Source organism: Pundamilia nyererei, unplaced genomic scaffold (genome assembly GCF_000239375.1).
Source record: "Pundamilia nyererei isolate P.nyererei 1_Seehausen unplaced genomic scaffold, PunNye1.0 scaffold00008, whole genome shotgun sequence".
Classification (NCBI taxonomy): domain Eukaryota; kingdom Metazoa; phylum Chordata; class Actinopteri; order Cichliformes; family Cichlidae; genus Pundamilia; species Pundamilia nyererei.
Genome location: NW_005187409.1, coordinates 9,882 through 36,889, shown reverse-complemented (window position 1 = coordinate 36,889; position 27,008 = coordinate 9,882). Strand labels below are relative to the sequence as shown.

The 27,008-nt window shown below is 38.6% G+C and overlaps 2 protein-coding genes across 2 annotated transcripts in view; one reads left to right on the top strand and one right to left on the bottom strand.

Annotated features, from left to right (window-relative positions):
- Window positions 1-11,761, top strand: part of gpc2 (glypican 2) — a 14,135-nt gene extending 2,374 nt beyond the window's left edge. The window contains exons 2-11 of the mRNA XM_005722815.1: window positions 438-596; window positions 1,642-1,776; window positions 5,852-6,027; window positions 6,128-6,208; window positions 6,999-7,164; window positions 7,866-7,996; window positions 8,729-8,875; window positions 9,686-9,822; window positions 10,654-10,826; window positions 10,907-11,761. Coding sequence (XP_005722872.1) covers window positions 438-596; window positions 1,642-1,776; window positions 5,852-6,027; window positions 6,128-6,208; window positions 6,999-7,164; window positions 7,866-7,996; window positions 8,729-8,875; window positions 9,686-9,822; window positions 10,654-10,826; window positions 10,907-11,184 — 1,583 coding nt within the window. The 3' untranslated portion in view covers window positions 11,185-11,761. The remainder of the gene's footprint in view (window positions 1-437; window positions 597-1,641; window positions 1,777-5,851; window positions 6,028-6,127; window positions 6,209-6,998; window positions 7,165-7,865; window positions 7,997-8,728; window positions 8,876-9,685; window positions 9,823-10,653; window positions 10,827-10,906) is intronic.
- Window positions 11,762-15,822: 4,061 nt separating this feature from the next.
- Window positions 15,823-27,008, bottom strand: part of LOC102209794 (integrin alpha-6-like) — a 12,947-nt gene continuing 1,761 nt past the window's right edge. Inside the window, exons 2-24 of the mRNA XM_005722814.1 lie at window positions 26,364-26,443; window positions 26,014-26,284; window positions 25,789-25,908; window positions 25,436-25,649; window positions 24,030-24,226; window positions 23,245-23,333; window positions 23,010-23,137; window positions 22,511-22,600; window positions 22,360-22,424; window positions 21,664-21,803; window positions 21,288-21,431; window positions 20,257-20,378; window positions 19,989-20,139; window positions 19,636-19,713; window positions 19,482-19,561; window positions 19,290-19,364; window positions 19,065-19,167; window positions 18,797-18,973; window positions 18,612-18,713; window positions 18,354-18,464; window positions 16,828-16,932; window positions 16,431-16,556; window positions 15,823-16,064 (exon numbers count right to left, since the gene is read on the bottom strand). Of these exons, the coding sequence (XP_005722871.1) occupies window positions 15,954-16,064; window positions 16,431-16,556; window positions 16,828-16,932; window positions 18,354-18,464; window positions 18,612-18,713; window positions 18,797-18,973; window positions 19,065-19,167; window positions 19,290-19,364; window positions 19,482-19,561; window positions 19,636-19,713; window positions 19,989-20,139; window positions 20,257-20,378; window positions 21,288-21,431; window positions 21,664-21,803; window positions 22,360-22,424; window positions 22,511-22,600; window positions 23,010-23,137; window positions 23,245-23,333; window positions 24,030-24,226; window positions 25,436-25,649; window positions 25,789-25,908; window positions 26,014-26,284; window positions 26,364-26,408 (2,844 nt within the window). The 5' untranslated portion in view covers window positions 26,409-26,443 and the 3' untranslated portion in view covers window positions 15,823-15,953. The remainder of the gene's footprint in view (window positions 16,065-16,430; window positions 16,557-16,827; window positions 16,933-18,353; window positions 18,465-18,611; window positions 18,714-18,796; window positions 18,974-19,064; window positions 19,168-19,289; window positions 19,365-19,481; window positions 19,562-19,635; window positions 19,714-19,988; window positions 20,140-20,256; window positions 20,379-21,287; window positions 21,432-21,663; window positions 21,804-22,359; window positions 22,425-22,510; window positions 22,601-23,009; window positions 23,138-23,244; window positions 23,334-24,029; window positions 24,227-25,435; window positions 25,650-25,788; window positions 25,909-26,013; window positions 26,285-26,363; window positions 26,444-27,008) is intronic.

Genomic DNA, 27,008 nt, shown 5'->3' with positions numbered 1-27,008 from the left:
CCCCCCCATCTCCCCCTCCTGTGTGTGGTTTGCATATATCATTACCTCAGACATATCAAAGACCCAACCTGGGCTGACAAAGAAAGACAGATTGAAGTTGAATAATTCATGCATGGAAATTAAATTTTTTCTACCACGGCGTTATCTTTAATAAGATTTCCCCACTGAATGGACTGACAAGTAGAGGAATTGACTTTCAAACTAAAAAAAAATCAGCTTTGACCTCCATAATGGAAATTGGCCTTGCACTTAATAATACATTTTAGTCATAAAAACAGCACAAAGTGCTTCACAAAACCAAGTGCATATATAAAGTAGAAGCATATAATTACATATAGTTAAAAAAAACCCCAAGGGAATCAGATTTCTCACCATAGGTTTAACTGTGGGATCAATCCTTGCTTTCTCTTATGGCCTTTCTTTTATGTTTGTTCCAGGTGAGCACCTGCGGCTCTGTCCTCAGGACTACACTTGCTGCTCCAGTCAGATGGAGGAGACTCTGGCCCAGCAGAGTGAAAGGGACTTCCTCAAAGCAGTTTCAGACAACAGCCAGTTTCTCTTGACCACCTTTACCCAGAGACACCGCAGGTTTGACGGTGAGAGGCTGACACCTTAGTAGTTCTTGTGTTTGTAATGGGAACATTATTTGATTTGAAGCTGATTAAAAGCTAGTTATTACTTTTGATACCATAGTTTGTGAAAAAATGACCCTCCCCAAAATTAAACCAGTGAGTTTTAATTATAAAATGACCTTCCTAATTTAATTCAGATGATACTTCTGCGCTATTAAAATTACAGCTAAATGCTTGAAGCACAGCAAAGCAAATATATTAAAATGCTTGTTACTTATGTAATTTCAGCAACTGTGAGGCATTTTCATACAAGTGGCGACTCACAAGAGACTGATTATAAAACTAGTTACAAATCAAGCAACCAGGGCCAAGCTATCCTGCATTTTAGTCTGTAACTTTTTTTTTTTGCTCTAAATAACATTTTCCATAATGCAGCTAAACACCATATTTAACTGGAGAAAATCCCAGTTGAGGCCTCCCATTTAAAAATATATAACCTGCTTGTCTAAGCTGAATTAACTATGATTATGCTGCTATGATTTTGCCAGGGTTATACAGACATAGAAGTCTTTATGAAAAAAGGTTTCACTGGAATTGTAAGACTAGTTTATAATGACTTATAATCTATAAACTTGTATAAAGTTTTTGGAAAACCCAAATATTTTTATAGTGCTCTATATCTGGGAGATTTTATCAGTCATTGTTTCAAATAATGCGTCTACAGCTGCAGGTTTGTAGCAGCCACAGTACAGAGCTGAATTTACACTTTCTCCTCCTACCTGCAGTAGACTGCTATCACCCTTCCTCACACTTTTATATAATATATAATGATGAGTCATGTAAAGACGCTTAAGGAGTGGGAGACTGCATATGAGTCTTAAAGATGGATTTTAAATAGAGTACATTTTGTTAAACCCATTTACCAGTGTGCAGGATCTGAGCTGTTAATCTTTCAGGGAAGGGAGGAGGGTGAGGGAGCGCCTACATAGAAACCTGGCCGAGATATTAGAGAAAAAGAGGGTGGGTGACCAGTTTGTAGCTAATCGCTGCTTTTTCTGTCTCTGCACAGAGTTCTTCAAAGAACTTATAGACCTTTCAGAGAAGTCTATGAACCAGATGTTTACCAAGACCTATGGCCTACTCTTCACCCAGAACGCACACGTCTTCCAAGAGCTTTTCCTGGAGCTTCGCAGATATTATTCTGGTTGGTTTTAACACTCCTTTGTCCACCTTGACAGTCATAGAGATAATTAATGATTTTGGCAAAGATATGTCAGCTAGGTTGGATCAGAGACATTGTAAAATAATTCAATTCAGTTCAGTTCAATTCAGTTTTATTTATATAGCATTAAATCACAACAACAGTAGCTTTAAATTACTTTATATTGTAAGGCAAAGATCCTACAATAAAGAAAAAAGAGAAAGCCCCAGCAGTCATATGACCCCCTATGAGAAAATGCTTTGGTGACAGTGGGAAGGAAAAACTCCCTTTTAACAGGAAGATACCTTCAGCAGAACCAGGCTCAGGGAGGGGTGGGGCCATCTGCTGCGACCGGTTGGGGTAAGGGGAGGAAGACAGGACAGAGACATGCTGTGGAAGAGACCGAAACATTATGAATCACTAAAAATTAAACGCAGAGAGGTGTATAAACACATGCTAACAAAAAAAAAAAGCGAGTGAAAAAGGCAACTGAAGAAGAAACACTTAATGCATCGTGTAAATCCCCCAGGAACATATACTTATTGGAACATAACTAAAGGAGAATTTAGGGTCACCTGATCCAACCCTAACTATATGCTCTATCAAAAATGAAAGTTTTAAGCCTAATCTTAAAAGTTTACTCTCATGACTCCAAACTGAAAGCTGGTTCCAAGGAAGAGAGGCATGAATATGCCCATTGAAGGGCACATCCTGGTCAAGAACTACTCAAAGATCCCTCACAGTCTTACTAGAGGTCAAGTTAATGCCATCCAGATTATCTGGTTAGATACCGTATTTGTAATGCTTTTAGGGCCGAGTACAATGGCCTCAGTTTTTATTGAATTTAAAAGTAGAAAATTAGAGGTAATCCAGGTCTTTATTTCTTTAAGACATTCCTACAGTTTAACTAATTAGTGTGTATTATCTGGTTTCATGAATAGATAAAGTTGGGTGTCATCTGCATAGCAGTGTAAATGTATGCTATGCCTTCTGATGATACTTCCTAAGGGAAGCATGTATAATGCAAACAGAATTAGTCCTGGCATAGAACTCTGTGGAACTTCATAATTAACCTCAGTGAATGAAGAGGACTCTCCATTTACATGAATAAATTTAAATGGTCAAATCATGGCTTTTTAAGTAACAGTGTAAGAACTGCCAGATTAAAGGCCTGTGGTAAATACCTGATTAATAGAAATAGGTTGATCACATTTAAGATTAATGGTGGGAAAGAAAGAAAAAGAGTCTAAATAAATATCAATGGTACTGAAAGTAGCTGCACATAATGCTACTTCTGTGTGATGGTTATGACAAATTTTTTCTTTAATGGTTAAAATTTTATTTGTGATGCTTGCAACAACAGAGCTCTGTAGTACTCTTTCAGTGCTGAAAGAGAAACCTAGAGTTGTTCTTATTTTCTCTAATCACTAATTAATCCCTAATAAATCAGTGATAAAATGTTCTAGCTTGAAAGAGGGTTTTTCATAAAGCAGCAAACTAAGTTTCCAGGATAAATGATTATCTAAATTAGTGAGACATCATTTCCTCTTCAGCTTATGAGTTGTCTGCTTTAAGGTGCACATTTGAGAGTTATAGCAGGTGTCTGTCTTTTTCACAGGAGCTACATTATCCAGAGTCGTATGCAGTGAAGAAGTAAAATAATTAACAAGATAATCGACCTCTGTGGGAGTAGTGTTCTGGTAGCTGCTCTGCTCTGTGTTGGCACAAGGCATAGGAGAAGATGACAGTGGATGAATTATATCCTTTAACCTAGTTACAGTACTTTCATAAATACATTTATTGTGATAAAATCTATATACTACTACTGTGTAATCCATTGTAAATTTAAATGCTATTAGGAAATAATCAGACAAAAGAGGGTTTGAAGGAAATGCTGATAAATGTTCAGTATAACGCTATATATCAGAAAAAGCTCTAGAGTGGGATTAAGGTGGTGGGTGGGATCTTTTACATTGTGAAAGAAGCCAACTGAGTCTAATAATACATTTAATATGGATGTTAAAATCACCCACAATATTTATTTTATCTGAGCTGAGCACTAAATCAGATAAAAAGTCTGAGAATTCAGACAGAAATTATAAATGATAACAAATATGACTGGTTTATGAGTTTTCCAGCACGGGTGGGCAAGGTGAAGCATCAGGCTTTGAAATGAATTAAAACTCTGTCTGAGTCTTTGGTTGATTAACAAGCTGGAGTGGAAGATTGCTGCCATTGATTACAAGTATCGTTATTACTAAAGGAGTCTGTGGAGTAACACTTTCCCTGGGAGCAGGAAAGTGCAGGAGGGACAGGTGAAAATGCCATGCTACTAGCTAGCTGGCTACAAGTTGAGCTAGCAAATCCCTAAAGAGACAGTGAATACTGTGAATGTAATTAGTGAGTGAATCAACAGAGAGTATGCTTTGGATAAAGCATGTGAAGATTACTCTATGAAAAAAGTTGTTACGTATACGTTTTTAATTAAATTGACAGAAAAACAACAGGAACAGGAAGTGATACATAATCAAAGAGAGAACAAACTGAGAGAAGGAGAATATCACAAATCAACTTTGTACATGGTTTTTAGCAAGTTCTACACATGCAGTTTTAAATTAAATTCAGATAATCCTTGAAAATAACTTCCCTAATAAGTGCACAGTAAGTGACCAAGTGCACAGGGTTGTCAGGCTTGCTGCTGAGTGGACTTTGGTTGGCTCTGCCATATAAAAGAAGGAGATTAGGGATATAATGATGGTTTACTGATCCAAAACACAAATGGCAATCACTAGCTTCCAATCCAAACAACATAGAGGGAAAAATCCACGTTCTATTCCACAGTGTTAAAACAGTAATTTAAGTAACCTGCCTGGCATATGTAGTCTACAGTGGGCTCCAGTACCACCACGAGGAAAGAATGACTGCAGGGAAATGTTTAAAAAGACTGATCTCTGTTTAAAGAGGTACAATAATTCCTTCCGACACTGACATTTATGTATAGTTCAGACAGTCCACGTCCATGTTGTGGTAAATCAGCAGTTATAGACAGCAATAAAAAAAGCATCATTGTCTTTTGAGGGGAACCGACATGCCAGAAAAAACTGGAGGAAAAAAGGAGAGCGAGAATTGGATTCCCACAGATGCCAGACCATTTCTATTTTTGTTCCGGATCGTTCTGTTTTTGGCTTCACAGCCGCTCACTGACTCCTCCATCTGCAGGCTGCTAAGTCAGCCTGTCCTTCTCTGCCAAACAACATGTATGGCTAATTTAAGGCAGTATAGTAGACTACAGATTGGAGATTCACATGCTCATTCTGTAGAAACACTCAAGCAGACAAAACATTATGGATACTATCATGTTCTAAAGCAGAAAACATTTAGTGTTCAGATTTATGTTATCATTAAAAAAATGTGTTCATTTATCAACTGGATTAAGTTTTATTAAATTTTATAAATTTTATGTAGTTTTATAAATTTTTTTGATTACAATATTTTTAACCAAAGTGAGACATGCGACTTCGCTAGAGTGTTATTTAAAGAAGCAAGGACAGAGTTTGCTCTAAAATCGCCATCTTTCCCCCAAAACTGTTGTTTCTCAAATGCATCAAAAATTATTAAGTGAGATATTTAAAGCAATGTCAATCAGACTTCTCCATAGCTTGTACTGTGTGTTTAGCCAAGGAGAAAAACACTTTAGTAAAACAATCAGGTATTTATAAAAGTATTTTTCTGTACTTTCCTTCAAAAACCTTGGAATTTTAATGCACACACTTCAGCAGTTAGTCATTTGTATGCTGAATGCAAAATAAACAGCGCATATAAATATTGAGAATGTTTTTTTGTCCTTCTAGCTGTTCAAATATGGCCGCACTTACCAAACTAATTTATCTGATGGTTTTTATAGCTTAACATAGCTTTTATTGGAAGAAGATGAGAGAAATCTGTCTTTAAATACTCTCCAACAGCATTGTCGTGGTGAGATCCATTCTAACTGCAGTGACTCTTTTTCGAAGCATTTATCAGATAAGAAAAAAAACCATATTCTTATATAGTATAACTGTTACTCTATTGTTCACAGGGGGAAGTGTGAGTCTGGCAGAAGTTCTGTCAGATTTCTGGTCCAGACTTGTGGAGCGGGTCTTCTCTCTGGTAAACCCCCAGTATCAGTTCAGTGAGGACTACCTAGAGTGTGTCAGCAAGCACGCCGAACAGCTGCAACCATTTGGGGATGTCCCTCGCAAACTTCGTGTACAAGTGTGTATACAGTAAAATCTACAGAGCTCATATATACTGTACTTATATAGCAGGATGGCAAAGGGGGACCCTAATCTGTTATCTTTGGTTTGACATTCAGGTGTCGAGGGCTTTCATAGCAGCCAGAGCGTTATCTCAAGGGCTTGCCACTGGTCGGGACATTGTCAACAAAGCAACAAAGGTGAGTGGCTCTTATTCAGCATCTCTTCATGCTTATCTTGAGTGGAATATTTAATACCAAGATGGCATTGATGATATTCTGCTATCTAAAGCATACTGGCAAGCAATTATATGGTAAATGGATGTATTTATATAGCGCTTTTACTAGTCCCTAAGGACCCCAAGGCCCTTTACATATCCAGTCATCCACCCATACATTCACACACTGGTGATGACAGCTACATTGTAGCCACAGCCACCCTGGGGCGCACCGACAGAGGCGAGGCTGCCGGACACTGGCACCACCGGGCCCTCTGACCACCACCAGTAGGCAACAGGTGAAGTGTCTTGCCCAAGGACACAACGACCGAGACTGTCCAAGCCGGGGCTCGAACCGGCAACCTTCCGATTACAAGGCGAACTCCCAACTCTTGAGCCACGATCGCCCCTGCGATCCTTTCATTATGTTCTTGTTTAAACGGCTAGTCACTCAAAAACACAATAGTTAGTCTAGACTTTATAGAGTAATCCTGTTTATTAGATTATCAGACATTTAATCTAAACTTTGAAGCAAAAACAAAATCATCTTGTTACCAGCAGGAAGTGAATCATTATCCAGACAAGTCCACACTAAACTGCTGGCCCTGTAGTGTGAACTGGTAACTGAGTAAATTAGTTTTTCTAAACATAACTTTGAAGTTCTTCAGCTGTGGTTGACTTTTGGAGCTGCAAATATGTAAAACCGCTTTGTTAAGTAATGGTCATTGTGTGTTTATGTATTCAATCCATTTTATTCTGTCCTTTGCTTTCAGTTAACTGCAGATTCAGAGTGTGTGCGTGGCCTGATGCGTCAGTGGTACTGCCCACTGTGTCGAGGTATGCCCTCCGTGCGCCCCTGCCGCTCATTGTGCCTTAACGTGATGAAGGGCTGCTTAGCCAATCAGGCTGACTTGGACACCGAATGGAACAATTTCATTGGTGGGTGATGGAGTATCTTTATATGTGATTTCATAGGTAGTGGATGGCACATTTTAAAAAGCTAAAGCTTTTGAAGAACCTGATTTTCAGCATCATTTTTAGATCTTTAAGCATAGGAGAGTCAGCGTCTAAGCACTTTGAATTATTCTCATCATAATTAAACCAGACATCCCCAAAAGTAGCATCCTTTCTTGTGCCCCTGTCACTCATTTACTTTCACGTCCTTTTCCCTAATGAGTTCCTCCTCCATTAATCATTCATGCCTCTCTGCTCCTTCACAATTGATCTGTCTTCCTGTGTTTCCTTTCTCCTTTCATCAAACCCATACATTCCCTCTATTTTTTCTTTTCATCTGGAGTGCTTCCTCTTACCTTTCATCGCTCCATCCATGCCTGCTGAACTCAAAACCATTTTACCCTCATGCAGCCTTTTGTCTGACCACCATTCTCCTCTCTTTTTCACGCTTTATATTGTGACAGCTTGCTTCTTTATTTTACTGAACACCCCTTAAAGAGATGTAAATCACACTCTTTTAGCTGGTTGGCCAGGGGGGAGATTCCAGACACACCACTGTCTTGACAGTCATCAGGCTCTACAGAAGCCCACCTACACACAGTTTTTTTCTTCTTCTGTATATTACCTGAAAGTGAGAACTAAAGTCAAAGCAAACTTTATCACCCTACCATCTCTATGTTTTTCAGATGCTCTGTACCAGGTTTCAGAGAAGCTGGAGGGGCCTTTCAACATGGAGCTTGCAGCCGACTCTATCTCTGTAAAAGTGTCAGAGGCCATTATGCACATGCAGGAAAACAGTGTCAGCATCTCCAGCAAAGTAAGAAAGCACAGCAGACGATCAGTACATAAAAATGAAAACCAAATGAGCATTGTTATATTTTTTTATTGCTTTCCGAGAGTTTGGCAATTGTGAATCAATCGAGTGAAATGTTAACTGAACCTTTGAGAGGACATGCAAATGATCTTCTTCGATATTCAAGCAAAAGCTGTAATCTTAATTATTGTTTAATTTCATTTTTAATCTTTCTAATGAGACAGCATGCAGTAAAGATGAGAACATGATAGCCTCGGAGTATGATTAAAACATGGCAGACATCCCAGGAGTGAATCCTCCAGAGAGACACCCACGTCTTGTTAGAAACAGAGAAGCTCCTGGTTTGTGTTGGTAGTGCTTTAAGGAACAGACAGCTCTCTGCTTTACAATCCAGCTTTGTGCGACTGCACTCTAATAGAGCGTGACTGTTGAGGTTAGGGGGAGCTTTTTCAACATTGTTCAGTTACAACATTTTTGTCTGTAGACGTCATTGACTCTTTTCCCCAGAAATCAAAGGTCCCTGGTGTTTTTTTAAGCTTTAATTCAAAACTTACATCAAAGCTACCTTTTTTCTCTTAGAAGAAAGCACTGAGCCTTTTGCACTTATTCTTTAGGTGTTGTTAGAAGAAATTCTACGAAATCACATATTAGTTCGAGAATATACAGTTTTCTTGACACAACATAGAAGAATCTTCTTAATCTTAATCTTAAAACTGCTCTTGCTGTGTACCTCAGGTGTTCCAAGGCTGTGGAAACCCCAGGCCAGCTCCAGCAAGGTCCAAACGCTCGCCCAAAGAGTCCGGGGGCAACAGGAGGCCTTTCCGCACCTACACTCCTGAAGAGAAACCCACCACTGCTGCAGGCACCAACCTGGATCGATTGGTAAGGAGCAAACAGCACGGTGACGTGGTACCAGTAGGAATTCTTAATCTTGGGTTGCACTTACCTGTCAATAAAGGTAAAAAAAAAGAAAAGAAATCAGCTAAGGCCTAAAATTATTGTATTTCTGCTGTATTTGCCATTTGGTGCTTGCTAAGTACCATCCATTGGCCATTTAGTGCTTTTTCACTAAGAGAGACAAAGTGCTTACATTGAAACCAGATAAAACCCTTTGAAGTGGTTCGAGATGCTGATGAATGACTGTTTTTGGTGGGTTCATGATAAGTGCCACTTTTCACATGTTACAGTGAGCAATTTGGAACATTGTTGATACAGAAATAGATACTACTTGTTTTAATGGTGCACAATTTACCCTTTTGTGTTGAGCATTCTTTAAATATATCAGGAAAAAACTGTAAGAATGTCGCACATGTTTGCTCTGCACATGAATCTGATTCAGATCAAGAGGGGGAAAAAAAGGGAAAAAAACCCCCAAAACACTAAAATAAGTCAGAGCGACTAATAACAGAGAGTCCTGTGGTTAGAACCCAGACAGAATTTCTGTGAATAGTGTGGTCTTGCAAGATAGAAATGCCTAAATAAAAAGAGCTTCAGATCAGAGCACAGACGAAGGGGGTATTAGATATTTATATCTGTTTATAAGATTGAAAAGAAATGTCATTTAAGAGCTGACCCAGAAGCAAAGCTGTATTAGGTTTTTACCTTTACCCAGCATCAGCCCTGCAGCTTTCATACAAAGATACTTTAAAACCATGTCTGAGTCATAGCCAGTTTCCTTCCACCTCCACACAGGTTACCGAGCTGAAAGAGCGACTGCGGCCCATGCGGGGCTTCTGGGTGTCCCTCCCACACACCATCTGCAACGATGAGAAGATGGCTGCCGACGTCACTAATGAGGACCGCTGCTGGAACGGGCAGACCCGGGGGAGGTGAGCGAGATCAGAGCAAAAGGCTGCTGAGGGGAGGGTCTGTACAGGCGGAGGAGGAGGAGTGAGTGAGTGATGGTGCAGAGGTGGAAGGATGCAACAGATGGAACTGAGTTTATTTAATTATGCCACCGCCACTCACCCACATGTTCTCTACCTGGGTCTGCTTGTTCTGTGTACATACCAATGAATCAAGCTCATTTGAGAAGAAACACTATTGAGTGTGTTACACAGAAAGAGGGGAACTGATTGTCCACCGTCATCAGTCAGTCAGCATTTTATATAAAAGCACATCCATCTTCAGTCACAAACCAGATGTGCTGGCTGTGCTATAATTATCTTGTATTATCACATATACAATAAGTGATAATAACTGTGAAATGTCCTTTGGGCATTCCAGATTGTAACTTTAAAAATATATATGGTGCAGCTAACTGTCTTATAAGCAAAAAGTAATACATGCATTATTAAAAATTCAATAAAGCTTGACATAAAACAAACCAATAGCTGCTGAAACATTGTGCTCTGTACCGAAAATGTCAGCCCAGTGGTCCAGGCAGCCACATGAAACCAGAGTGAGTGGGATTAATCCTCTGGGGACTGTTAGTGTCTGTACAAAATGTCACAGCAATCCATCAGATGATGACTGCTGAGATGTTTCTGTCTGGACTAAAGCAAAGGGACTGATTGGCCATAACCATCTCTAGAGCCTAGCCATTAAAGATTTGATTACAACGGGTATCACTGCACATAAACCTTTAGTGTTCTTAAGGAAATTAAATAGCAGAGAATAAGCTACTATGTATGTGAATGCCTCTTTGTGCGTATGCTCAGGTACCTGCCAGATGTGACAGGTGACGGTTTGGTGAGCCAGATCAATAACCCTGAGGTGGAAGTGGATATTGCACGTCCAGATGTGAGGACCAGGCAGCTGATCATGGAGCTGAGGGTGGTGACCAATAAACTGAGGCATGCTATGAGTGGACAGGACATGGACTTCATGGACAGTGAGTGTTCCTAAAATTTTGACTTGATATTCTTATATCTGCTCCATATTTCAGATGAAAATGTGCTTTTCCTGTTTCAGGTGAGGAAGGCAGTGGCTCAGGAGGTGGAGATCATGGCGAAAGGTACAATCATGACTGGCCAGGTTATGGGCCTTACTCTCCACCCTACACCAAACCCTCAAATAACCCCGCCTCCAACCCTGCAAAGCCGCCTCGAGGCCGAGACAGAAACGGGTCCAAGTGGAACAGAAACAATGGGCAGGGACGGGTTCGATCTGCAGCTGGTCTGCTCTTTTTCTCCCCGTTTTCTTTGTTGCCTCTGCCTTTTGTGGTCACTGCTGCCACCATGTGGAGATAGCTGGTTATTAAAGTGTGGAAGTGAGCGGAAAATTTCTGTCATGCTGGAGTCTAAAGCACATTATTAAGAAAATAATTGCCATTCCATTCGGTTACACCAGCATTAAACAACAGTAAAAACAGACTAATTCAGCAATAATCAAAAACCTGTTTACAGCACTGAATATTTTTCCTACTCCCCAAGCAACTAATGAGAAATAAAACACACTGATAATTAAAAACACAACTTAAAAATATCATCTTTTATTTTTTTAGTGTCATGTTTGACTGATTGGCTTTAGATGCTGAACGGTGTGCAGTGCTGGGAGTCTTAAGGGGAACAAAGGAATAAACTTTTCAACATCAAATGAATTGGCAGGATGTGTGGGTGATGGCGGTGACCACTTGGTGGTCTGTGAGGTAGAGATTAGCCGTGCCCATAATTACTATGTAGTTTCAGTGAGCAGCTGATTTAACGTACATTTGTTTGCTGCTTCTCTCTTTAAATTAAGTTTCAGTACATTGGAGTTCAGTTTAGCTGTGGTTCGTTTAATTAATTTTTCCATCTTTTTAAAGCAGTAAGATAAAGTTTTTTAAATTAAAGCGCCATACTTTGGCTTGGAAACATTTGAAAAAGGCAAAAGTGTGACTCTTGAAACCAAACAATGGGCTGATTTTGAATGTAAAAGCTCAAACCAAGTTGGGTTGCTTATATCAGTGTAATATATTGCTGTTTTTAATTTATTTGTAATATCATATTTTGTTTTATTATTACTTCAAGACAATGGCTGTGTGTTTTCTTCTAATGTAAGTTTGTCTTTCAAGTTCTCTGGTGGTGAAAAAAGGGAAAAATCAAGTTGTATTAATACTTTTTTGTAAACCAGTCATTTTAAAATATTATCCTATACATCAGAACACTTATTATCAGCTGTAGTTTTCTGGCTTCTTTACTTCTAAACAGAGAGGGGTAAAGAGCATCATGTGTGAGTGTGTGCGTATGTGCGCGTTTGCGTGATCGTTTTATAATGTTTGTTATATGTGCCGGTCTTGTTGAGAGGATGCTGGGACCTTTTTTAATAGTATGCTTTTGTACTTATTTTTCCTAAAAGCAACAAAAGTTGTTGAAAACAGTCGGCGAGCACGCTACGTATTGTAACGTTGGACTGAATGGTTTCAGAGAGAAAAATGATGTCAGAACTTAGATGATGGTTCTTAATTTTCATGTGCTGTTTTAATGAAGATAAAATCAAAGAGTTTTCTAGACAAAGCTTGTGAGGAGTTGTCATCAGGAAAGAGGAGAAGAAAAGATTAGTTTAACATTCTGGGAAGTGTGCTTAGCTTGCAAAGTGTAAAATGATAAGTTTAAGATTTAGAAAACAACAAAAAGACGGATTCAGCAGCTGATTAGTTTAAAACAAAGTAACTAGCTTGGATGAGAAAATCTATATACAAGGAATGGTTGAATTTGCAAATTAACATATTTTAACTTTTTTAATTTGTGCAAAAATAATTGATCATTTTACACGGGTTACATACTGATTGTTTATTGGCATGAAGAAATTGACAGATCTGCTAATAAAAATGCAATCTTTGCCAAGAAATAGACCAACACACACTTACCAGCCACTTCATAAAGTATATCAGTTCAGTTGTTGATGGAAATATCTGCCTAGCTAGTCACGGCAGGCATGTAGACATGTTAAAGATGACCTGGTTAATTTCCACCTGCAGCAGACTGGGTAAGAATTAGTGTTTTAAGTGACTTTGAACATGGCATGGTTATTTATGTTAGATGGGCTGGTCTGAGTATTTCAGAAACTGCTGATTCACTGGGGATTTTCCCCACACAACCATCTCTAGGGTTTACAGAGAATGGTTTGGCAAAGAGAAAATATGCAGTGAGTGGCAGTTCCCTGGGACAAAATACGTTTTTGATGGCCTGAGGTCAGAGGAGAATGACCAGATGCATTCAATCTTGAATCAGATGGTCTATAGTAGCAGTAGACCACACTGAGTGCCACTCCTCTCAGCTAAAAATGGGGAACTGAAACTATGATTCATGTGGACTGACCAAAATTGGATAATAGAAAGATTGCCTGGTCTGATGATCAGATGAAGATGGTTTGGTCAGAATTTGGTGAAAACAAGAACATAGAGCACCTTTGGGATGTGGTGGAACAGGCGATTAGCATCATGTGTGTGCAGCTGACTAATCTGCAGCAACTGTGTGATGCTGTATTAAGAATTTATCCAAAACCTTCCTTAAACTATGTTGCAAAGAATTAAGGCAGTTCTCAAGGTTCCCTGAAGTTGTAACCTATGAAGTGGCCAGTGAGTGTATAACCTCGGTATCAATTTGTACACTTTACTTTTCAGCATCTTTAAAGTAACATTTTCTTAAACATTATTTGTGTTTTGTAAAGTGAACATTGACAATGTTTCTCACTTTCTAGCTTTTATGCTAAGCTGCTTGCTTTAGGTCCACCTTAAAAAAAGCAAATAAGCACAGTTTCCAAAATGCTCAACTATTTCCAGGAGATGATGAAAGTGACTGAATAGAACAGCTGGGGAGACAAGAGAATATAAGAGAATGTATAGATGCTGCAAAAGGACACTTAAATTGAAGAGAAATTGTAAAATCCCATTTGCTTGTAACAGAATTAAATCTACTGAGGTGGAAATATGCCTGTAAAATAGAAGTATGATCTAGAGAAGGATTTCCTTTCATAACATATCCATTTTACACCAATTGCCAACTGTTTCCAACTGCTTTGAAAATGCTCAGTGGATAACAGGAACTGTGTAATGCTAACATATTAGTATGGACCAAATTCTCTGAGGACTGTTTCCAGCACTTTGTTGAACAAAACGCAAACAAAATGCCAGCATGTGAAGGTGGATATGTTAATTTGAAATGAAAGCCTTCAGCAACAGTAGGAACCGCGGCTAAGACTTGACCACACACAGCATTATATTGCACAAAAAAAATGACAAAGTGTTTCACAGTATTTTAAAAGCAACAGTGTTTTAATCATGTGCTTTCAGTGCTCAGCAGTCAGACAAGTCTGTGATGGCTGCAGTATTTCCATTCAATTTTAGGAAAGTTGTTTTTGAGTCCGAACTCACATCCATTCCTGCAACTCACATTCCTTCATGGTGAAAGTATAGCACAACTTTTTTTTCTTCATGTTGTTGTGACAGTTTTTTGGTATCAAACAAGTGACATTTTTTTTTGCTTCATTAAAAAACTGAAGAAAAAGATGTTGATTCTTTAATTTTTTTAAGGTAATTATATTTAATAACAGCCAAAATACAAAAACTAAACACATGCTTTAGTTACAGAATATTTCCATGTTCAGGCTTAGATCATATGCACAAGTCACCAGCTAAACAAAAAGAACAAAGAAGACATAAGAAGACTGCAGAGAACAAGCAAGTGATCCAAAGTGGACTACGAAAAAACAAATCCAAAACAAGAAACAAAGTCACTGAGGTAAACATGAAGACAAGAACAGATACAGGACAGTAAACTGGCAGGCAAACAAGAAGTAGAACAGGACAGACTGACAACTGACAAATGGAAAGAGAACTACATCATTTAATAATACTAATGCAAATGTTTACTTCTGTCTCAGCTCCTATAAATACATGGTAGAGACCTTTCCTATTTCTCTGATTTGTGCCTCATTGTCTCCTCTATCCTCCTGCTGCGATCTGGAAATCAGTATCAGTTTACCATAGTAAAGGATATCTCACTTCCTAAACTGCATCTGGAGGGCACGGAAGAGAAGAAAGCTTTTTTTTCTTTGCATGTGACCTTCACCACTCTTCTTTGAAAGATTAGGTAGCATCTTTTCTTTCTGTGTGAGAGGGTAAAACTTACCTCAGTGAAACACAAGAAAACAAACTGGATTAAGTATGAACAAAGATTAGCAGCTAGTGAGATGGTTTACAGTTTATGCTGTGAAGTTTAATTTAGAGCCTGAAATTGCCATTTAATTTAAAAGAGGACAAAATGAAACACAGAAGCAAAACACTGAAGTGCAGGAGCTACAATTGAGAGCGCACAGGTGTGTCATTTATGGGAGCTGAATATCCAAACAGGCTTGTCCTCTTTATCCATTTTTTTCAGTTATTTAAGATGATCAGATTTTCTGCCTTTCACTGTTTTGTGTGTGATTAAAAAAAAGGAGTATGTTTATAAGGTTTGACTGTGATTGTTATGCATGTAGTGAACATCTGCAAATTACTGTGCGTATGACTACAGTAATATAAAACTCTTCCATGCTGATTATGACAATTTAACAGAATGAAAAATTAACACTGCCACAAAATATGTAAATTTGCATTTACTTGAAATGCATGAAAAATGACCACTCTTAATTAATTAGCTGGACATTCAAAACATTGTATCTTCCTTCTACTGGCTAGAAATAAAAAAATGTTTGGTAGTCTCTCCTTTTTTTGTTATGTAGCCAAGATGCTGAGCATTTGAGGTGAGACATAATCAACTTTCCACATCATGTTGGTAAGTGCACTTGCACACATACAACAGAAAGTGTTAAGTCGGGAAATAAACAACAAAGGAAAAAGAGGGAGGCAGAAATGAAAAAGGGAAAATGCTGGAAAAGTGTAAACATGCAAATAAATTGGGTGACAAAACAAACAAAAGCCAAAACAATAAAAAAATAAATCCTAACACATCATAAAATGATCAGATAATTCTGTGCTGATAGTAGAAAATATAAAACAACAGCTTGCCATGGAAGCCTCAGTGTTGTTCTTAAACCTTCAAGGTGTCTTTAAGGTTTGCCCTTTAGCCTTTAAGGGCGCTGTCTCTGTGTTTGGAGCTCCATTATCTGAGAACTTCTTCTTATGATCAATGCAGTGGATGCACCCATGCTTACAAAAAGAAATAAGGACAAGGGTCAGTATGACAGTTCACAGACAAGTTTGTAAAAAGTAAAGAATTCATGAAAAATATTAACTGTTTCAACTGTTCATTGTACATTCAAAAATCCTCATCTATGCCACATTTAAGTGCTTTCAGACTGCAGAAATTTGCTTTTTCTATTTAAAGTATTCACAATTTAGGAAGAATGCTAAGAGTAATGCTTACAACTGCTGGAAAAAACAAACTGCTTTTACTGCTTTGTTGGAAGATTACCGAGAGACTGATTTGACACTGCTGATGCTATGAACTGTATAGCTATCAGCTCAGTGAACTTTTAAAACAACATTTTACAGGTATTCTGTATTTCTTGTTACCTTCCACAGTAGGAAGCCTAAAAAGGCCAACAGCAGCAGCAAAGACATGACTGTCAGGAGGATTATCCACCACGCAACTTTGACCAGGAATTCAGTCTTTCTCTCAAGGAACACTGTCAGTTTTGCCTGTGGACATTTAGATAATAATAATAATAATAATAATAATAATAATAATAATAACAACAGAACAACAGTACAGTATGTCTTCAGATGCACAAATCCTAGAAGGCTGTGACTTTCTGTCCATCTTAGACTGTTACAAACATTATTTTAATGTAATTGTTATAGTACACTGAACTCAAAGGTAGCTCTATTAAAGAGCAACTGCTCATGTGAGTAATTTAACAAAATTGGTCTTAACAAACAAACAAACAAACCTATTTTTTTTTTTTTTTACCTTTGTCCTGAGTTTTTCTGGTTTAAGTCCAATGTTCTCTGGAGCGTTGATTAGAGTCAGAGTTGCATCAACAACAATGAGAAGATAGTTTAAAGAGCTGTAATCCTAAATGGAAGAGAAAAACTGAATAAGATACTGGTGACATGCTGCTAAGTAAGGCTGGAAATGGGTAACAGAGTGAGAAACAAGTCCATGTGAGTGTAGAAATAAGAATCTACACTAAATTATTGTTTAATTGCCATGAAGGTTTCTAATGGTTTTAATTTGTTCCTAAGTATTAGCCTACTCACAGGTAGGGATGGGTATCGTTTAGGTTTTATCCGATACCGGTGCCAAACCGGTACTTTTGAAACGGTGCCGGTGCTTAAACGGTGCTCGAACCGGTGCTTAAAGAATGGAGAACACACACTTTGTCCAAAAACCTCTCATGTTCAGCTGGTTTTTTGTAATTCTTTGGTCATTTTAGCCTTTTTGGCCAGGGTGAAGGGAGTATCTGCCATCAAACAAGACAACAGCTGCATGTAGCTATGATGATGTTTGCTAGTTCACCTTACATGCATTAATGTAATAACGTGGTTAGCCTACTCAACGTAAATTACACATGAACAACATTAAGCTCCTCACGCAGAGAAGAACGGCTACGGCTGCTGCCATCATCATCCTCATCATTTCTGCTACACTGGCAGGGCTAGGGGCCAGGACTCTCCTCTTTGTGTTTTTGGGGGATGTTGCTAACTACAGGTCCAAAAAAAAAAAAAAAGCTATACGTCGCCAGTTGTTTCATCAGATTCGAGGTGTTACCTCCTTTGCACAGTATCCGCTTAAAGCACTTGTTGCAGGCTGCTGAGTTTGCATCTTTTGCTGTGAAGTACAGCCAGACTTTTGACCGCTTCGCCTTGGGCATTTTTAATCTGTAGCTCTGCTCTAAAAGAACGTACGTACCTGGTCCCGCCTACTACGCTCGCAAACGTAAAACGATTGACTAGAATCCAAGGTGTGTGACATCTCAGGGAAAAAAGCACCGAAATGTGCGCTGCTTTTCGGTCTGGTTACTACCGTTTATGTCAGAACCGATGGTAATTTACAGGATGAACTGGCATTATAGCATTAATGACCACTCAAAGCGCTTTTACACTACAATCAGCATTTTACCTTTTCATATATATTCATGCAAAATGTATCTACTTTGCTTTTATACCTCAGGTAGATTTAGAATCACCAATTAAACTAAGACGTAAGCTGAAGACAAAGAACCCAGAGGAAACTTCACACAGAAACGCCAAAGACCATGAAATCTGAGCCTAGAATTTTCTACCATGAGTCCAGTACTACACTAAACACTACAACACTGTGTCACCTCTGGAAATAGAGGTTTCTATATGAGCTACTATGTACACCAGCTAGTGTCTAATTTTGATAGTATTCCGATTAGAGGGGGGGATATAGAATGATGTGGCTTGTTACCTGAGAACAGCTACCTGCTGTGGCTATACACACTACAATAGCACTTTTCAGAAATGGAGCACCTCTGCCAAAGTGGCATTCCAAAGGCGAGAATGCAGAACAATCCGTGCAGTACTGTCCAGGCCCAGCAGAGGGCAGCGTATCTCCACACAATTCAATCCATCTGAGCAGGTCTAAAGGGAAGACAGCAGGCTTCAGGTGTGCATGTTCATCAGTCTCAGTTTGCATAAAGTATCAGTTCAGCAGTAAAAGGAAACTGCTGCAACATTTTAATTTATTATAATTAATGTTAAATTGTAATTAAAATATTATTCTCCTACCAGTGTTTTATATTTTCTTTTTGTTGGAAGAAATGTGAATCCATCAGTTGAGAGGGCTTTATGTTCAGCCTCACGTCTTTTTCTTGCTGTGTCATGCCAGCCCTTGGTATCAGACATGATCCGGTTAGATGTTAATTTGCCATTAAAACATTGCTTACATTTCAACAATGACAGGATTTCCTTACCTTTACATGTTTAAGTGGACTGACTTCATCTACAGGTGAGCAGGGGACAGAATGCACACCGTCATTGGTGATGTGAGTCAAGTAGAGAAGCCACTTTCCTACAGAGTTCTCCTTTGGCCAGTAGATGCTCAGTGATGCATTTGCAAAATGCTTCAGAGGTCTGCCCAAATTCGTTATCTATTAGAGAAACAGTGCATGTTTTCTTGGACCCATGAGAAAAAATAACCAGCAGGATTCATTTAAAGTTTAGTACCAAATATCACCTTACCCTAAATTCATACTGAACTGAGTTTCCTATTTGATCCACAGATTTTATCGCACTTTCGCCCTTTACAATATCACCAATTGACACCTGAGAAGGTCTAGCGATCCTGATGAGGAAACACGTTATGATATTACATTAGTCATTTTTAAATCCTTCAAGCCAAATCAGTCATTTTTAAGATGACAAATGGAACAAGCAATGTTAATTTTAATTTAAAGGAGAACTCACCCGTTCACTTGCAACTGCAGCTCAAAAACAACTTTGGCAAAGGCCTGTATTGGCTTTATGGTCTGCTCACTCGTCCTACATCGCAGGAAGAACCAAGATTATTTGTAAATTATTATTTTTGCTTACTGAATGTCATTTACATTCCACTGATCACTGATTAGTAACATAATCCCTTCAGATCAGCCTACTTACGTCTCCAGCTGTAAAGTGATGTTAATTAATTTTGTGCTCAACGTGAGGCCAGAAGTTGTGAGCATGACATAAAACGTTACCTGAAAGGAACAAAGTAACCATCAAACATGCAAATAGTGATGCAGATGTGGAAAAACTGAGCAACGCTACTCACTTCAGCATCTCTTTGGAGTGGATTTCCCAGGTCACAGGCAATTGGCATCCTGTTGTCTGTACAACTCACTTGTTTTTCCTGAGGAAACAAGCAGGCAATCTCATTGTCTATAAATATACAGTGATTATAAAAAAGTCCTGGGAGATGACATCAAATTTTGGAGTACCAAAATTACCAAAAGTATCATTAAAATATTCCAATATATTTTGTCCATCACATTTTAGAGTAACACAACAAGTAGGAAGTAGAAAATCAAATTTGGAATCTAAAAGTGAAGCATAAGGAACAGGATATGGATTCATGGAGTAAAACATACGATCTAATGAGGGGAAAACCAGCTTTTCTGTACTCACTGCAGTGGTCGAGTAGGATGAGTAGCGCACTATGTCTGGGAGTGTAATGGCCAAACGACTCAGGTGTGCATCGTCCCCGTTTTTGTTAGTCACAGTGATCGCCAAAGCTATGTCTTCATCTGATGGAGTGATGACTGCAACACCATCCTCACTAAAGGAGTGACAGTAAAAGTTAATGCAGCTTGGGCTGAGGGGTCGCATGTTTTGGTTTCCAAAAAAAAAAAAAAAAAAAAGACTTTATTTTTGAGCTTTGATATTTTTGGTTTACCTGGCCAGTGATTTGAAAACATCTTGACCGGCTTGAGTTTTTTTGGAACAGAACTTGTACTGTAAGTCCAGGTTACTTTGACAAATTTTGTCACTGCCACAGCCTCTATTTATTAGAACGATCTGTTAAAAAAAGAGAAGAAACTCTTCTCTAATAAAGCTTCAGCTAGGTTCCAGGATTCTGTTCATATCCGTCACAACAACAGAGTTAAGGGCTTTAATTCACACAATTTCAATAACTGCAGTAAACAGAAAGACACAGTCAAGAGCATTCTAGTTTTAATTGTAATATTCTGTATTTCACTTCTGATACCTTCTGAATTTAAGTCGGTTATTCAACTTGTTCAAACACTGAAAATGGTCAGTGGGATTAAAATAAATGTGACACAAATCACCGGTTGATACTTGGAAGATGAGAGGAAATATATCTCTTCAACTGAATCGACCCACCTTTGCATGAACATTGGGGATGTCATATAGACCCCTTTATACACCAGATTTACCTTATCTATGGGTTGATATTGTTACAGTTTTATTCTTGTGAAACTGACACTAAGTATGCTACAGGCTCATTTAAGTTTTGTTTTTTGTGTTGTGTTCATTATTTTCTGTCTGATACATCTGTGCTCAGGTCCCCCTGAGGGTCTTTGAAATAAATACAGTATTTTTTTTTGTCTTAAGCTAACCCACCAGTCTTCAGGAAACCAACCATTTTTAATTTAACTTGAGTATATGTGTATATTTCTGACCACAGTTGCAAAGACATTGCAGCTGAAGCCAGTTAACTGTACAGTTTACACACTGTACAACTAGTAAATAAAACACATTAGTATTAGATTGATTCTTAATGATACTGATGTTGCTACATAAACATCCTGCAACTTTGATTTTGATTATATTTTAACTAAATGCACATGCAGGTGTAATGTGCAAAAACGTGAGTTCATTCAAAAAACTTTACTCTCTAAGTCTTCATACACCCAGCAAAATTTGAATAAATTTGACTAGAACTGCATATAAACTCATTTCTACCTCTGAGGAAGTGGTCTTCTGCTGGTAGCGGTTGAGGACAGGAGTAAAACTGAGCTGATCCGCACTAGCACTGGTTGTCTGACTGGAGCTCAGAGACACAGTGACAGAGATAGGAATATTCTGCAGCTTGTCCTTGATATTTCTCTGGAACGAAAAAGCTTTGCTGTGATTTAATGTGATTTTGTTTTTTTACCCACAAGGTTTTGTATAACACCTAATGACAAATGTTATTAGTCTCTGTAAATTGTACTACATTTTAAACATTTTCATTTTAAAGTAACTTTCTGCAAAGTCCAATATAACTAAGTGAAGTGAAAGTGTTGAAAATCAAGCAGCATTATGAGACTGTATGTCTTCTAACGAAATGAAACAGTACCAAAAGCCGGAGCGTAGTTTTGTGACAGGCCTGTCTCCCTTGACTAGACAGCTCCAGCTTTCCTTGAGATGAATCCATAAAGTTGACCCTGACTCTTGATTTTTTCATCTCATAATCAGCATCGGAAGTAAAGTTGAGCACTGTAATATAGATAAGTACATTCAACAGATTAGAAACAACTGACTCCAGTTAACATAGTATTAGTACTACTGTAAATAACTGATTATAGCACACCCATATATATGTACAGCAACATGTACCTAATGTTACACAATTACACAGTACAACTTAAATTGACCAGCTATTATTCTTTAAATGCTAAATGCAAACTAGAGCAGGTACAGGAAGGTTTTATCCCAGAACTTTCTTGGCACCATTGTTATCCTTTGCATCACATTAGCACCAATAAACATGTCAAAAAGAGAACAAATGTATCAGAATGCATTACTTTTTTCAGTTAACTTAAATTGTCAATGAACAATAAACCATTAAAGATATTGTTTTGTATTTGATCAAACTCCTGAGATTTTACCATAAAATCTACAATAAATGCTACAAATATGTACCTTTTATAGCCTGGGAACATATATGTATTTTTCTAGTCCTCAAAATTGTACACATATCAAGGTCGTATAATAAGCCTTTACTATTCCTCCAAACCATGGATTTAAGGAATACTAAACGAAGAAAACTTACTCAGTTTAGGGTTGAACGACTCAGGATGTGCTGTGTAGGTAAAACATGCTTCGACTGAAAAAAAACTTGAAGTTTGTGCAGACATGTTCGATTAAAACCCAACAGCGTTGCAGATAGAGCATGTTATAATTAGTGTTTTTGAACATCTTACCATATTTGCTCATCACATCGTTTCTTTGCGATGTCTATTTCATTTGGTGCAATCTTAAGAGCGGTGCTGACGGTGACCACTGGCCTTGCTCTGCAACATATATGAGAAAGAAAATCACTAATGAGACTTTCTGTACCTTCATATTTATAGAATCAAAACCAGAGAGGAATTTAAAACACTGAAACTACATGTAGTTCTGTCAGAAAGTGAACCATTAATAAATTATTGTGCATGTTTAAAAGTATTTATACAGCATATTTGTTTAAAAAAAGTAAATCAATATGATTAGAATAAAATGATCAGAATGATAAAATGTGTCTATTAAAATAAAACTGAGCTCGGGGTTAGCTTCTATCCAGAATAGAGAAATTGTTTTAACATAAAATTAAACTGAGCTTCAAGTATAAATAAAAAAAAGAAAATTAAGTGCTGGGATGCATTTATCATGGGTTACTTTTTATCTTGTGCTTATGCAGTGACTCTCTCTATATATATACACCTGTAAACAAAAATGGAATCAGAGAGGGATCCAACAGCCAAGTCAGGATACTGATTATCATCCACGTCCAGGTTACCAGTCAGAGAATATCCAAACAGTTTCACTTTCTTTGATTGTGATGAAATTATCTAAACAAGAAAAGATATAAAGATAACATATTAAGTTTTTTTGTATTGTAAATATTCATATATTATTGAATTAAATCGCTGATGTTGAGGAAGCTCAGCAAATTCACCTGTCCAGGCTCTCTGTTGACACCATCTGGAGAGCCATAGTAAAGGTATACAAGTCCAGAGCCCTCATACGGTGCTCCCACTGCAATATCTGTCAACACAGGCAAACACTAATACAAATCATGGTGACAACACAGAGACAACAAAGTTGGGGGTTTATCCAAAAATGCATTTAAAGAGCACCTACAATAGTAGATCCTCTTTTTTTTTTAACATCCTCTTTTTTTTTAACATGGCTAAAGTCATCTCTGTGAGCCAAGACTGAAGTGTCAGACTGCTTTAGCCACTCTGTTTCATGCTTTTTTTTTTCTACTCTTGGGTCTGTATGATGTCAAAGAGAGGGCCTATCCCTAAGTAATTTGTTGGTAAATAGCATCTAGGAAGGCTAAGATACTGTGTAGTATTTGTTAATCATGCAAAGGCAAGTTAGAAGAGTCCAAACTGGAAATTAACATAACAAATCTTCAGAAATGACAGTATACTCCATGTATCACTTGTCTTTTGTGTCTTTTAATTCCTGTTGTTTTTAGGGCTTAAATTGAAACCCTGATAGTTGCTTTGAGAAGATATGAGACGTCCTATTTGTTACAAATTTAAAGTCCAATTCATAAGCAATAAAACACTCCTGCTGTGTGCTGAGGATGAGTGTGGTTTATTACATTTGTGTATTTTATGACATAACTCGATGTGGTTTACCCAGTAGTGAATGCGGTTGGGGTATGTAATATTATCTATTGTTATTTAGTGACTTTTTCATATTCTGTAAAAATAGTTAAAATGTTACAACCTCCATAATGATCTTGATTGATGTCTCCAATATTTTCTACTGCGAGGCCAAACATGGAGTCTTTATGTCCGAGAAGTTTGACTGGAACAATATTCTCCCAGTTTCTTCCTTTGTTATTGATATAGATATAGACTGCTCCTCCAACCTCGCCATCTTTGACAAAGAACTGCGGTGCTCCCACAGCGAGGTCATCCCACCTGCATGCAGCAAAAGAACACGATATAAAATCAATTCCACCATCACGCCGGGGTCTTTCTGTGTGGAGTTTGCATGTTCTCCCCGTGTTTGCGCGGGTTCTCTCCGGGTACTCCGGCTTCCTCCCATCGTCCAAAGACATGCAACTTGTGGGGATAGGTTAATTGGATAATCCAAATTGCCACTAGGTGTGAATGTGCGAGTGAATGTGAGTGTGAATGGTTGTCTGTCCCTGTGTATTGGCCCTGCGACAGACTGGCGACCTGTCCAGGGTGTACCCCGCCTCTCACCCTATGACAGCTGGGATAGGCTCCAGCGCCCCCCGCGACCCTGAAAAGGATAAGCGGAAGCGAATGGATGGATGGACTACTGAATAGCAATAGAAACAGAAAGTTATATTGACTGTGTACCTCCTAATCTGTGACAAATAATGTGTGTTTGAGTGTAAAATTCACGATGTTAGCATGACAGCTCTCTGAATTTAGAGAAAGAGAAATCTATAATCTTTTTCATGAAATGCATCTTTGCTATTAGATACTCAGACTGAACCCTTTATTTCCATCCAGCCATCCATCTTCTTTCATTTATCTGGGGCCGGGTCACGGGGGCAGCAGCCCAAGCAGAGAAGCCCAGACCTCCCTCTCCCCAGCCACCTTCTCCAGCTTGTCCGGGGGAACACCAAGGCGTTCCCAGGCCAGCCGAGAGATATAATGTCTCCAGCGTGTCCTGGGTCTGCCCTGGGGCCTCCTCTCGGTAGGACATGCCCAGAACACCTCACCCAGGAACCCTTTATTTTTTAAATCTGAAATGAACTCTAGTGATAAATCAATGAGAGGAACCATGGACATGGGCGATTATCATCATGAAATTTGAAGATAGATGGGTTGGACGAACCAACCAATAAAAATATTGTCATGGTCCTGGGTCGGTGACCCAGTGTTTTGTAGCCTTTTTATTTGTGTTTCTTGATTATTTGTTATTCAGGGTTGTCACTATTAATATTTTGGTTTCTGTTCTAGTATTTCTAGTTCTCAGGTTTAGTATTTTGAGTTCCTTCTGTTCTGCATCTCTGTGCCTGCCCTGGTCCTACAGCTTTGTGTTCCCTCCTTGTTGCCATGTCTGATGTCTTGGTGTTAAGCTTGTGTCTGTGCATACCTGTTATATTTCCTGTTTCACTGGCTGTGGTTTAATGGACATAATCTTCAACCTACCCATCACTGTTGAGATCCACCACTGCCAAATCATAGCCAAAGGAGGAGGCCAGGCCTGGTCCAGAGAGGACCAGCTCCACAGACAGATTTCTCTGTGCCATAGGGTCTGCCTTCAGAAATGCCACCTGTCCGCTGTAACCTCCTCTGGGTGCTCCTGATACGATTGTCAGCTCGCCCTTCCTGATGAGGGCCATTCCAGAGTCAATGGAGAATCCTGGATAGTACAGGATGATGCTGTTTCACTGTAATGTTTCACTTTGTAAGAGTTTTATCCATTGACACCACTAAAATTTATATCGTAATTTTAACATTTGCTTGACCATTAACCAGTATTCAAGAGAGAAGAAACTGACCCAGGTAGCTGTTTGACTTAAGAGGAATGAGTTTTGGGTTAAAATCGTCAATATTTCCAGTCTCGCGAGCATCCACACTGTAGATGTCCAGATTGTCCAAAACCTCCATTCTTACTATTCCTTTGAGCAGGATCATTTGGGTGAAAACAACATGAAACATAAAAAAAAAACATGAATAAGTGAATATATTTTGCCAAACCACTCGACTGCTAAGCTCTAATGTACCTTTCCACTGATAAGCTCCTGGTGCTCCAAATAGAAGGGATATGTTATCCTTTGCAAAAGACGCTCCATGACCCTGCTGGCAGTAGGCAAACCAGTCGTGGTCCTTTTGACGTCTTGTTAAGTGTTCTCTATCACAAACGACCCTCCGCCAGCTCCTTTCTTCTTCCCCCACCTTCAGGTCGTCTCCTAAGAGGTAGCACTGACCCGTCAGCAGGTGAGGAACGTAAAGACCTGGGGTTATGTCCCAGTCCTGATAGTGATGCGCACAAGTCTAAAAGGTAAGGAGGCTAGATTTACAAAAGATGTTGACTTTCTTAAAATTTCCTTTAAAATCTGAATGCATTCCTTACCATTACATTTTTACCAGGACCTTGGCTCGTGACTCTAACTCCCATCCACTGGTTATTTATGCCTTTACTACTGAGGAGCTCTGTAAAACCAGATAGTTGAGCTCACTCTGTTATTGTTTAGTTGAGAGAAAGTTTTATGATTACTTCCCAGAAACAGATTTACATTAAATGAGTTATATCAGCGAAAAAAATATACTTTGCTGCTTAAGTCCCCAAACCCTTACAACAGCCTTTTGTTTAAAGCATTAGAGATAAATTCTTGTTCTATTTTGCACTTAAACGCTTCAGTAAATATTGACAATGAAATTTGAGCAAGTGTTGGCATGTGTTTTCTCTTCTTTTTCTTCTTTACATTTTGGCACAATTTTAAGTAGTTATATATGGTATTGGACTATTAAACAGGAGTTTAAATTAATAACTTTGCTGCACAGTGTTTTAGGTGTGTCACGGTTTGCCGGGGCAAGCCGTGTGGAATATTTAGGACCAGGGCCCTATTTCAGGAAGCCGGTTTAGAAAACTCAGAGTGAAAAACGATACTCAGGGTTGAGTAACCCCGAACTGTCCAACTCGGAATATTCGGTTTCAGAAAGGCTGATAACAAGTAGTTCAGTCAACGCGGAGTTGCTTTAACCCCAAGTTAAGCGC